At 35.9% G+C, this 13,428-nt stretch overlaps 2 protein-coding genes across 2 annotated transcripts; one reads left to right on the top strand and one right to left on the bottom strand.

Moving 5' to 3' along the window:
- The first annotated feature begins 1,610 nt into the window (after nucleotides 1–1,610).
- On the top strand, nucleotides 1,611–6,330 carry LOC7491930 (beta-fructofuranosidase, insoluble isoenzyme 1). Its single transcript, XM_002309383.4, has 7 exons — nucleotides 1,611–1,870; nucleotides 4,133–4,141; nucleotides 4,243–5,099; nucleotides 5,200–5,358; nucleotides 5,515–5,759; nucleotides 5,860–5,950; nucleotides 6,038–6,330. The coding sequence occupies exons 1-7, from the start codon at nucleotides 1,690–1,692 to the stop codon at nucleotides 6,230–6,232; spliced, it is 1,737 nt and encodes a 578-aa protein (XP_002309419.3). The 5' UTR covers nucleotides 1,611–1,689; the 3' UTR covers nucleotides 6,233–6,330.
- Nucleotides 6,331–9,262: 2,932 nt separating this feature from the next.
- LOC7491929 (protein ORANGE-LIKE, chloroplastic) lies at nucleotides 9,263–13,054 on the bottom strand. Its single transcript, XM_002308427.4, has 8 exons — nucleotides 12,672–13,054; nucleotides 12,407–12,524; nucleotides 12,130–12,249; nucleotides 11,799–11,885; nucleotides 10,861–10,937; nucleotides 10,609–10,736; nucleotides 10,095–10,231; nucleotides 9,263–9,641 (listed from the first exon to the last, which is right to left on the bottom strand). Exons 1-8 carry the CDS (start codon nucleotides 12,872–12,874, stop codon nucleotides 9,564–9,566), a joined length of 948 nt encoding a protein of 315 aa, XP_002308463.3. The 5' UTR covers nucleotides 12,875–13,054; the 3' UTR covers nucleotides 9,263–9,563.
- Nucleotides 13,055–13,428: the final 374 nt, after the last annotated feature.

Genomic DNA, 13,428 nt, shown 5'->3' with positions numbered 1-13,428 from the left:
AAAAAACCTCATTCCGTTTACATCACTCAAAATATATTACACCATTATTAGTTTAGTCCAGAATCTTTTGATTTTATCAAATTTACCTCAAACACAATGAACATTAGATAATCTGACTCCTCAACCATCCATTGCTACTAACAGTTAAAATATTCCGCCTGTTTTTTTTTTTTTTTTGGGTGAGGAGGAAAAGAAAGAATCAACTAACAAATTCTAGAAAAAAATGTCCCATTAAGTCCACAAGCAGCAGTTAATTCATTCGAGACAGAGAAGAATCCCAGATATGCAGTTCCATAGTCACTCTTGCAGCAATTCTAGCCATAAAACCAGCACAAGCATTTGCTTCCCCTCTAAGTATGAGCAATCTATATACACTGCACAATCCCTTGACCAACAGATATCAGATGAACAGCTTCCTTAGAATCTAAGTTGCATAGAACCTGTCTGTACCCTCTCTGTTCCACGCTAGCCGCCGTCCATGTTTTACTGCTAGTAACTCCGGAAGAAGGTGACAACCATTTCCTGCAAGCCCCAGTAAAAAAATCACAAATACCCCATGCCAAACCACAATCCTCTGCTTTTCTAATTTACACTTGTGTGTACTAAATGATTCTATCCAAAATACCAAACTAAGTCCTATTGTGCCCGAATGACAGCTTCAGTGACAAATCACAATAAGATTTTCTGGTATGAAAGGGGAAGCGGAGGAGATTTGTTATGATTTCGTGTTAAAAAAGTCCTTCATGACAAATTTGAACTTATTTTCTCGAAGTGGACGGAGGCACTCAAATATCGTCTGCGAATTGAGTGAGAAATCTTAACCATCAAACATCGGAAGGATGGAGGAATAATATTTGAGTAAAAAAATGAGTTTAAAAATGGCTTTTCAGATAAAAAAATTCATCAATCTTTATTTACCGGCCATCATTGTGGCTGTAGATCTAGGGAAAGACAGACGATAATAGTCCTTTATGCCATTGTTTATAGCCAGTTAGCCACATTTATTTCTTAATTTTCAAATTAATTTTAGTTATTTCTAACCATTTTTTTTTTTAAATCTTATTATTATAAGAATATTAAGTACGTGGTTTGTGTTGCGAAACTAAATATTTTAATTTATATTTATTTTTTAGTTTTTTTAGTTTAATCTTTAATTATTATTAATGTTTTTTATATATTTATTGGCATGAATGATTTTTAATGTATTTATACATGAATTTAATTTTTGTGACTCTTGAATGTTTAAAAACACAGTAAAAAAGATTATATATTTATTTTTTATAAAAAGAATTATTTAACCGGCGGGACAAGTAGCTGGTATCGAAGTAGTGGGCTTTGCAATTCCAGCTAGATGAGTTTTCAAGTGAAGGATATTGTAGAAAACAGGAACTCGAAGTTGAAACTTCTCGGAACAAAACTGACAATTGGTCAGCAATTAAACAGCAAAGTTTATCCAAAAAATAATCCTTTTAATTAAATTTCAACATTTAAATATAAGCCTCCTTTCCTTTTCAGACTCTAACAACAACATAGAAATTCATTATATATATCCCTCGTTGCGCACGTAATCTCTCATTCTCAGCTCTCTCGCCATTCTTTGTAATATAAAAATCTCTCTTCCTTCTCCCTTCTCTCTCTGTGGTGCCTGTTTTCTCCTTTGCCTTTCTTGTCTATGATAAACAATTAGGGATGGCTTTGTTAAAGTTTCTCCCAGTCTTGGCATTGTTTGCTTTGCTTTTTGTGCTCAGCAACAATGGAGTTGAGGCTTCTCATAAGATTTATCTTCGCTATCAGAGCCTTAGTGTTGACAAGGTGAAGCAAACCCATAGAACCGGGTATCACTTCCAGCCTCCTAAGAACTGGATCAACGGTACATGATCATCTCCTTTTCTTTCCCCCGTAGAATGCAAACAGTCTCCATGATATATATTTTTTTTCAAGTACAAGAAGTATACATTGCTTTCTTCTTCTTCTTTTTAGTTTTCTTTTTGCTTCTTGTTGTGTATTACCTTTTTGTTTTGTCCGCCATAGATATTCTTAAGGATACATAAGGTTCCATCGATCTCGATCTTTAACTAGATGCGTTTAATTAATGATTTTATTTTTGTTGGTTTCCCCTGAGTCGTGATATCTGCTTAATTGCTACTATCATATTCTTTAAAATGAAGCTCTACGCTTTGTGGGTTTGAAACTTATCTCCCTGTCCGAATATTCATAGAAAAAAAAATTAATCTTTCAACAATTTTAGCTTTCGCATGTTACGTTTTTTTTTTTTTAAAAAAAAAACGATCGTAGAATATATAGATAAATACTACTGATTAATAGATTGCATTTCATTTTCTGCTCTGTATAATTTCTCTTTGCACCATCCTTCCGGTGTGCACATATTTCAATATATATAATATAAAAATAACAAGAAGATCAAACTTTCATTGTCACTATTTCTTTTTTTTGCCAGAGTCATACTTGTACAGTTTCCACATGCACTCTTCAAGAGATATTTTGCCTGATTGTTAGCAAAGATGTCAACCTTACTTTTTCCATCATGAATTATTAGTTTAATTGCTGTGAATATTTGAATTTTCAACATCGTCGCGCACATGTATTTCAATAGCGTGGGCAGTAGGGCACAGAGCTATAAGAGGCAAAAAAATTTATTCTTTTCTTTTCCGGTGAAAGAGTTGGAAATCCCTCGGAAGTTACATGATTTGACAGAAATGGATGGTTGGAATTAGACACTAAAAAGATGAAAGTTATTGGCAGTTGTGGATATTTAGGTTCAAGTAAGAAGTGGGGAGGTGCAGTCCCACGTTGTCTGCCAAAAATAATGACAGCAAACCTTTAATATCCCACTTCCTTCCAATACTTGAACAAGAAAGGTATCTCTATGTATTGCCTGGTAGATATTCAAAGCCATTGTCGTAGGCAAAACCCATTATTTAAATCATGTCCTTTTTGTTTCCTTGCAATCATATTTAATTGCCCTGTTTTTGGACTCCAGAAATACCTGGCTGGCAATTAATGGAGACAGGATGAATAAATTTCTTTTTCCTTATCTGAACTCTGTCAATTTGTTTTATATACGTATCCTGCTGTTATCAATTTACACCGTTAATTATTGCTGGCCGGCTGAGGTGGTATTAATCGTCTGAGCCTCTGTTACCACCATGTCTTTTTTTCTGTTTTTTGTTCTTCGACTTTTGGAACTTGATTTGGTTGTGGCTGAGGATGTTATTCATCGAAAACAAGGTTTCGAGGTCGTAATTCCGAAATTCTTTGATTTATTTCTTGTGATTTCAATGAAAACTCTCTAATGACAACCTACATAGAGGACGAAACACATTTGAATTAATCTTTCAAACTCCAGAAAGGTGTTCCGAAAGGTTGTCGCAACGCGTGCCTTTATGAAGCACAAGTCTTTGTCACCAGTTAAGCATATCCTTCAGCAATCTAAAGACTGACAATGGAGGTTGCGAATCTTTTTTCTTTTTCCCAACTTTTGTTTTTTTTTTCTTTTTCCCAACTTGATGCACGGGGTTGTGGTCCTTTTTAGATAACACTAGTGCTGATGTATACTTGAAAAGGGTTAGAAACTTTTTATTTTTATCATGCTGGTTTTTCTCTTTAAAAAAGAGCAGGCAAGGTTCTACCTTCTCATGGATGGTTCAACGCTTATATTCAGAGAGTTCTCACATGTCGATAGAATTTATTTACTGTGTTCACATCTCAGGACGGTGAGATCCAAATTTACCTTACCCCCAGAAAAGTCAAACAGGAAGTACATAAATAAACCAAGCTTAATGAAATGGGTCTATCCTATGTTTCTAAATAATTATCTTGAAGATAAGTAGGGCGGACCTGGTGGGATAATCCAGCGCCATTATTCATTAGATTTTCAATGGCAGGACCCAAGGATTTGATGTTATTGTTTGACTTGAGAAAAGAGTGTACCATTTACTTGCTGTGGGAACTTTCTGCGCTAGTGCAGATCAGTTGATGTGTCAGATATTATACATTTATTAGTTTTTGAGTGAAAATTGACTTTAACAATGATGGCTAACTTTTGTTCTTTATGTCCCATGTTGCTTCTGGGCGCGGCTCCAATTGACTGGAACAAATTAATCAACTATAGATCCAACTGGTAAGCCAATTCAACAAAAAACTTTCAAAGTTTTTAAGCCTCTGGTTTTTGAATCAATCCTAGTTTTCCATGTTTCATGCAATGCTAATATGTGTGCGCAGGGCCTTTGTACTACAAGGGGCTATACCATCTATTCTACCAATACAATCCCAAAGGTGCCGTGTGGGGCAACATTGTCTGGGCTCATTCAGTTTCAAAGGATTTGATCAATTGGGAATCCCTTGAGCCTGCAATCTACCCTTCTAAATGGTTTGATAACTATGGATGTTGGTCTGGATCTGCAACAATTCTCCCAAATGGTGAGCCCGTTATATTCTACACGGGTATTGTTGATGAAAATAATCGTCAGATCCAAAACTATGCTGTGCCTGCAAACTCGTCGGATCCATATCTTCGTGAATGGGTTAAACCTGATGATAATCCAATAGTGTATCCAGATCCTAGCGTGAACGCTAGCGCATTTCGTGACCCGACCACTGCTTGGAGGGTTGATGGGCACTGGAGGATTTTGATTGGCAGCAAGAAGAGAGATAGAGGGATTGCATATTTGTATAGGAGTTTGGATTTTAAGAAATGGTTCAAGGCCAAACACCCGTTACATTCAGTTCAAGGTACAGGTATGTGGGAATGCCCAGATTTTTTCCCCGTTTCTTTGTCCAGTGAAGACGGGTTGGATACCTCAGTTGGTGGATCAAATGTAAGGCATGTCTTGAAGGTTAGCTTAGACTTGACAAGATACGAGTACTATACAATAGGTACTTATGATGAGAAGAAGGATAGGTATTATCCTGATGAAGCCTTAGTTGATGGTTGGGCGGGGCTCAGATATGATTGTGGAAACTTTTATGCTTCTAAGACATTTTTCGATCCAAGCACAAACAGGAGGATTTTGTGGGGTTGGGCTAACGAGTCTGATTCTGTACAACAAGACAAGAACAAAGGATGGGCAGGAATTCAGGTAATCCTCGGTGGAATCTTGAATTCTTGGGGATTATTATTAACTTGTTTAAAGTCATTTTTATTGGTTAATAATATTTTTTTCAATTGCATTCTTTTAGTTGATTCCAAGGAGGGTGTGGCTAGATCCTAGTGGAAAGCAATTGCTACAATGGCCTGTTGCAGAACTGGAGAAACTAAGGAGCCACAATGTTCAACTGAGAAATCAAAAGCTCTACCAAGGATATCACGTCGAAGTTAAAGGCATCACTGCTGCTCAGGTTTGTTTCGTTTTCCTCTCTCTCTCTCTCTCTTCTTATTGAGCAATAAAAAAAAAATGAAGGGCACGAAACAATATTAAGTCAATGATTGTGACCTTGAATAGTAATGAAGTGAAGCCTTGATTTTCCTGATTAATTGCTTCATGTATTTGACAGGCTGATGTCGATGTTACCTTCTCTTTCCCAAGCTTGGACAAAGCTGAGCCCTTTGATCCTAAATGGGCCAAGCTTGATGCACTTGATGTCTGTGCCCAAAAGGGTTCCAAAGCACAGGGCGGGCTTGGGCCATTCGGACTGTTGACATTGGCTTCAGAAAAGCTTGAAGAATTCACTCCCGTCTTCTTTAGAGTCTTTAAAGCAGCAGACAAGCACAAAGTTCTCTTGTGCTCTGACGCGAGGAGGTATGTTTTACAGCTTTTCTTCTTGAGACATCTGCTCCCATCCCTATTCCTGCTGTCGACCTCTGCAACATGGTCTTTATACGTGGTTTCTTTTGAACAGCTCTTCCTTGGGAGTAGGACTATATAAACCACCTTTTGCTGGATTTGTTGACGTTGATTTAACTGACAAGAAACTTACACTCAGGAGTTTGGTATGCCCCCTTCATTATCTTGGTTGAAAACTATTAGAGGAATGACTATCTTAACATGCTTTCGGCTATGATGACTTTTCTTTGCAGATTGATCACTCTGTTGTTGAAAGTTTTGGAGCTGGAGGAAGAACCGTCATCACATCCAGGGTTTATCCGATCATTGCAGTCTTTGACAAGGCTCACTTGTTTGTGTTCAACAATGGAAGCGAGACCGTCACTGTAGAGACTCTCAATGCTTGGAGCATGAAGGTGCCTGTGATGAATGTCCCTGTAAAGAGCTGAACGGGGAGGATTTATTTTTATCTTTTTTTCTATATCAATGGATGATGAAATTGTCCCGTACAATTTATGAGGAATAAATAAATCTTCAATATACTTTATGAGTGGGATAGTGTAGCAACGTCATAATTCACAACCCAACATTCCTTATCAAATTAAAAAAAATTCAAGTACTTAATCAAGATCTAAGATGTGAGGGGCTCAACTGTCGAAGGGAGTAAGAATTTACTCCCTTCACCTATATCAGCCAAGATGCTTATAAATAAAGTTTTTTTTTTTTGGTTAAATTATGAGTTAATTAAGTGTTTTTACAATTACTTTCATTTCTCGTAATGCCTCATGATATCTATAAAAATCTATTTTTTTTTATAGATTTGAGATCCTCGGACACACAAATTAGTATATTTATATAAAAAAGGTGTTATAAATATGTAAAAAAATATTAAATTTTAAGAACAATATTTCGTTCCTAAATTCTTCGTTCACTCACCGGAAGTTCTAGCTGATCTCAAGGAAAAACCATTTGATCAAACCTCCATCAACTATCATTGACCTATCTAACTCGCACTCTTCTCACCGAGCCCAAATCATTGACCAGGTCAAAGAAGCTGCAAGTGCTTGGAGCTTCTTTCAAGCGATCAACCATGGTATCTCTCAAAAAACAACAATTGAATCAACGATCAAATCTTTCAAATCCCTCCATGAGCAATCACATGAAGTAAAATACAAGTACTGTGCGATGATCGGATACGTGGTGCTGTAAACCTTGCAAGCAATAACGATCATGACACCTTAAAGGGGTGTGGACGAGCCTCGTGGCGGCCGACCCTCAGGACATCACAAAAGTACGTAGAAAAGAGGTGATTGAATAGCATGGGTTTGCTGCAGATTCTGGCTTGATTCGCAGAGCTAAAAGCCTTCTTGATAGGACTGGGAGGTTCAGGGCCGGCATATATATCGGGAAACAAATTCGACAGCAACGTTTACTGATGTGAGGTTTTTGTTGGGTCATTTCGATCATTGCTGTCCTTATCAGCTGGATCCATGTAACAGTGGGATACAGATTCTACAATGATGGCAGTGTTGGTGTGGAATGAAATTGAGGGGTGCGGTGCAGGTGAAGCATGCGCATGATGAGTGGGTGGATGCCATACCTGTCCATGGCAGGTTGATTATCATCAATGTTAGGGTCTTTCTTCAGGTAATTTCACCATCAGTTTTCCGTCAATGTTGATTGTTAGTCCCCTTTTCCTTTCCAATTAGAAATAATATTTAAATTATGATTTTATTTGTGCTTCATTTATTCGGTCAAAATCTGATTTTGATTCTTATAAAAATCTAATCTTGTTTAATTTATAATATTTTAGGTTTTTTTCTTACTGATTGGGATAATACAAGTCTCAATTAGTATATCTATAACGTAATCTTGGCGCATTCATTCATGGTTGCATTACAAAAAATAAAAGTTGTAATTCAAAAGTCTTAGTGAATGAATAAAATCAAGATACGATTTTGGCCCAAAATAATTAACGTGCAAGTGTTTTTTAAAAATTAATTGTAAATAAAAAATTTAATGCATATATTTAATTAAATAGATTTATATGTACTACTAATAAAGATAGAAAAAAAATATTTATATTAATTAAAAACTAAATTAGAAAGTGAAGAAATAGATTTAGATTAAGAAATTTGATCTCGTAACACGAGTAACGACCTATTAAAGAACAGACCACGCACGCAAGCTTGGTCCTTTTTTTTCCACCTTATTTTTTTTAAAAAAAGTTAGATAACGCGTTATCTGTTGCCAGTTTTCAACAATTGAAGAGGTGGTTAGAAAATCGAGATGATGTTTTTTTACTAGAAATTTTATTTTTCAGTTTATTTTCACTTTAAAATACCTAAAACAATCCTTATAATGTCTACAAACCAATAAATTAACTCAAAACACCTCTAAATTAGTCTAAAAATACAAACTCAAACTGAAAATAAAATCATTTCTCAATCCCGATCTATTTTTTTGAAAATATACAGGGCAAAAAACCTTTAATGGAACTCCTCTCATAGAATGTAACTCATCGACAACAAGAATGATTTTTTTTGTGACCAGAATGTAGTCAACAAATGATTTTTTCTTCTTTGCTATTTTTTGACGAATCTCTTTGTGCTCTCCAAGATCAGGGACTAAACAAATGAAAAAAATAAAATTTTAGACAAAAACAAAACTTTTAAAATCTAAAGGGATTGTGACAGAAGAAATGGAAAAATAGGAATAAAAAGAACTTTTTGTGTGAAGTTTAGATTGACCATGTGATTTGGACATGCCTTACAATTTGATGTTTTTCTATAACAAATTAAAATAAAAATAAAAATTACAATTTGATGTTTTTCTATAACAAATTAAAATAAAAATAGAAATTGAGAGGTTGGTGAAGGTCTGAAATGGAAACCGGCGGCGTGTAGAAGATGAGCGATAAAGAGAGTTTATTTTGAGAGAGGAGGGGGGAAAGTATTGCTGTTTCCATTTGTAATTAATCACAGGAGGGAGAGGTTTCTTTTCTCTCTGTTGTTTATCTTTCGAGTGCCAGCTGATTGTTGATTTTGTGAGTTGTCCGTTCGAAAGGTGTGCTTCCACACCTAGGATTAGGATTGTCTTCTGGTGCAAAGTCTGCTTGTCTATTAACGAACGAAATAACTGGTCAGGATATACCTCAGAAATCATCGCCCCAGCATGGATGGTGAAGAAGCAGTCAGGCAAAGTCTGCTTGTCTATTAATGAACGAAATAACTGGTCAGGATATACCTCAGAAATCATCGCCCCAGCATGGATGGTGAAGAAGCAGTCAGTTTTACTTGGTATCACACCTCAAAAGAAAGGGACCGTGACTCAACACAAGGCTACAAGGGAGGGAGTTCATATCACAATAATAAGTATCCTCCTCTACTCGACCATTATAATCTTGTTCCATGATCAGGAAACGAGTCTTTGTTATGTCAGATCATATGTTAACTACTATGCCCACCAAAACAGCTGCATTTCATCCGCAAGGGTGTATCCCCATTTCATTCATACAAACCGAACACCAAATCTGTATTTTACAGGATACTATATGAAAGATGATTACACAAACAGGTTTCTACAAGTCGAACTTGCCAGCTTCTTACATACCGGCTTTTTGTGCTTTTGGACGCTCTGTTGGCACCTTTCTCAATGGTGCTTTTGTCTGTGAGAGAGAATGTTTCCCCAAGCAATTTCTTATTTTCTGATAAATCTATAGTCATAAACAAACTAGAAAATTAATTATTACATTTCCAAGTATGAAGCTGTTGGCCACCCTTAATCAAATGGATCAAATCGCGGGTCATGTTCACTTGCCATCACCATCCCAGTGCACAGGCATGTAGGGCACATCACCTAAATTTACATTAGAAAATGTTACATTATAAACTTGGTTTGGTGCGAGAAACGGTGAGCGAGAAAGAAATAAAATCATAATAGATCAAAGTTAACAGCTACTTGCAGTCTTGTCACATTATGTGCTCATGTACATACACCGAGCAGTGAGCAACATATAATTGTTGCAGTTGTACCCGCTGCTAACATTGGCAACAAATAGAAAGGCAACTGTGCCCAAAATTGAAATTCAATTTGCAATATTTGCATAGTCACAATCTCTTCCCTTGATCAGCTTGGTATGAGCTAAGCCATAATCACAAGGTGAATGCTAAAGATCTTATGCAAAATATAGCATAAAAGTACTGTCACCAAATCACTACTATATTCAAGAACAAGTGCAGTATTTAAAATTAAAAATGCCACCAAATACTTCATTTAAAAGTAGCTCCTACTTTCCACAGAATTCTTTACCTTTCCTGCACCAGAGCAGTTTGGACACCTTTGAGTCGCGGGCACTTGTAATGGACGATCAGAAGCACTAGATAGTGAAATGGGATCAATGCTCAAGCAAACACCACTAGCAGAACACCGAGCACAGGCCAAGTATCCTGTTCATAGAATCATGAAAAAAAATTCAAAAAGAAAAGCAAGAAATGAAAAGACCTTTTCTTGTTTCCCCTTCTTATTTCAGGGAATGCTTTCAACATTTACGAGTAATAGAATAATTGGCTGTTCAATTAAGTTATTGAAATCACTTCAACAAACCAAAAATATATCATTTATTCACCACAACAGATTCAGGTCTAGCTCAAGTGGATACAATATTATTCTGTTTGTGTCACTATCATAGTTTTCATCTATTCGATTTACCCCTCATTCAAGTGTTAACAACAATCAGGAAAATAATGTACTATTTAATTCAGCAGAGGGAATCCAAATTCTATTTGACACCAAAATCATATCCTCACAACAACTCGATACATACCAGTTCCATGGCAATATTTACACCTTTTCTTCTCTTGTTGCTCAACATTGTTAACTTCAATTAACATCAAGGATGAAATGACACCCACTGCCCCACCTACAAATGATGCTACAATGGGATCGACCATACTGAATTCAGAAATCAAGAAGTTATGAGCGTGATCCAAAGATTCTTATCAAAACAAACATGTAGCTGGCTGACACTACAGTTTTGTTTGCATCAAGTTTTAAATTTCTAATGGGGAAATGATACCTCAACTGCAACGGTAAATGCATGCTGCGTATGAAATCCTCGTATGAGGTGCCCCCAAGACCTAATTTTAGTTCCAACTGCCATGAAACATATCTCAGCACAAACAAGTCATTATGAAGAATTTGTAAGACATCAAAGCAATTCAATATCCAGTATAGAAACTCACAATGTATAGAGAAAAATAAGTAGATGTAAATGACCATCCACATATGAGACAACCATAGACTTCATTCAGCTAATTAGTTTGGGTGGATAAGAATAAAGGAGGAGAAGACAATTTTCCAGTCCAAACCATGCATTCTAGCCAATTAGCATTATTTTTTGGTCAAATACACCTGTTATCATTCTCTCCAAATTCTTGTAACCCTCAAACTTTGTATTGCTTATTTACCGTGCACATCAGGCACACAACACCCTAACCATACAACTATTGTTAATGTCAGCTTCTAATTTTTATCCTAGCTAATCAAACATTTGTCACAAGCCTATACTTATAGTGCCATCTTGCAGAGATTTTAAGGTTGTTCTTCAGTATACTAAAAGACTGCATCATGCATCAGCTCCTTAGATTTTATTTTTGCCTTTAAACCAACTATCTAAAGTTAATAGATGCTCACATCAGGACTTAATCAAACACTTAAATGACTTGCTGCAACACACATCTTGTTCCCATCTCGCACTCACATCCATACGCACCAGAACCACCTTTAAGCTATTCTAACTATGCAGTAATATAGATCATCATGAAAAAGAAAGTCGCTTTTCAATGTTTGCCTGGGCCACATATACATATGAAAAAAAAAAATGTCTTAAAGGTGTAAATTGGAATAAAAAGGCTCCATGTATAAGGTATCCACGACGCAAAACTTTATCAGAACCAATAAATATCAAGCAATTGTTTACAGCAACTATTCGTGTTTTCAAGAGAAAGAGCTTACAGTTGGAGCAATAAGGCCACCAAATAAAATAATTCCTGATATAAAAGAGAAGCTTGTCAGGTAAAGCTGCCTCAATGTCTTCGGTGTCTACTTCAAAACAAAAATCCCAGTGGTTAGACAAAATCACAAATTCAATTCTTTACTAAACATTGTAGTAAGAATGCGAATCAATTAAAATACAAACACGGTGTTGTTCTCTTCTCTAAGGAAATTATTACGAGATACAATACTTTTCCGGTGCGTGCATCTATCGGGGTTGCTAGTATTAGTATATGCTTCATTTATCAAGTGCGTGTCCAAAGCTAAAGGACAGGGTTTGTTTGAAACTGACCACATGGGGAAGAAAAGGAATTGATGACGGCATATCAGGCATCTCATCTGCATCTTCCTCGCCACTCTCATCGACCACTTTCAGGTTCTTTATTCGCTGTTGCACCCTTAATCTCCTTACCTAAAAAAATTAGATTTACACCACAAAAATAACTACAGTACACACAAAAATAAACCAAACCCAGAAGACAGAGTAATTCAATTCAGAACAAAATAAATAAATCAGAATTTAAAATGAAAAACTTCATAACAAAAGAAGAATCAAAGAAAAGAAAAACCTCTTCCATGAGTAGAAAAATCTTATTACGCCTACTCCTTATGTTGTCCTGAATTTCTTGCATCTGCATTTGAACAAAATCCTGAACTGTCTCTGGTCCTTCTATAATGCAAAAATTGCTGCAAGAAACAAGAAAATGACATGAGCAAACAATTTAGCAAAAACCCTTAATTCGTTCTCTTCTTTTCTTTTAATCAAAAGATTACTGTGAAAAAACAACCAATAATAGGCGTTCAGAATATGATAAAAAGAGAAATGAAATCAACCTGGAATAGTTATCATTGGAAGGAAGAGAATCGGAGGAGTTAGTAGGAGGAGAAGAGCGGAGAAGTCGAGAAGGAGAGTTGTCGTGTTTGGGTGATAAGAAGCTGAGTCTTGGATTTCCATGTGAGGGAGAGAAGGTTTTTGAGGAAATAAGATTTGGAGAAAGAAAACGATGATGATAGGAGCAAAGAGAAAAGGTAGCCATTGTAGTGTTATCCTTGGATTAGCTCATTACAAAGATGGATTTTTGGCAATTTGATAGTCCTCCTTTTTTCTTTTTTCTATATTTGTTTCTTGCAAACGTCGGGGAGAAATTGAGTGGGTTTGGTGGCGGTGGAATCTAGCAAGTAGAAGAAATCCAGCATCTACAACAAAATGAGACAAGACACAACTAACGTTAAGGACTCAAGTGAACTTGTATATTTCTGAGAAAACTTCAAATTAATCTATAATGCATTACCCAGTCATAAATTAACTCCCAAAACAAAAACTTTAATCAATTAGGTCCGAATTGTGTGCTTCCAAGTAGACGAGTTCAAGAATATAGTTTGGTCAGGTTTTAGCTCATATATCAAACTTAACTTTCTATATTTTATAAATTATAAATCTAATATATTCAATTTTTTTAGACCTGGATTGTTATATTGTTAATTTTTATGGTTTTATATCTATAGACAGACCCACAACATGGATTGTAGGTGCCACCCTCATTATTAGATCTAGTTTTTATATCTTACACTACTATTAAATTCTAGTTAT

Source organism: Populus trichocarpa, chromosome 6 (assembly GCF_000002775.5).
Source record: "Populus trichocarpa isolate Nisqually-1 chromosome 6, P.trichocarpa_v4.1, whole genome shotgun sequence".
In the NCBI taxonomy this organism is placed as follows: Eukaryota; Viridiplantae; Streptophyta; class Magnoliopsida; order Malpighiales; family Salicaceae; genus Populus; species Populus trichocarpa.
The sequence above is the reverse complement of the archived record's forward strand: the minus strand, read 5'-3'. Positions and strand labels throughout refer to the sequence as shown.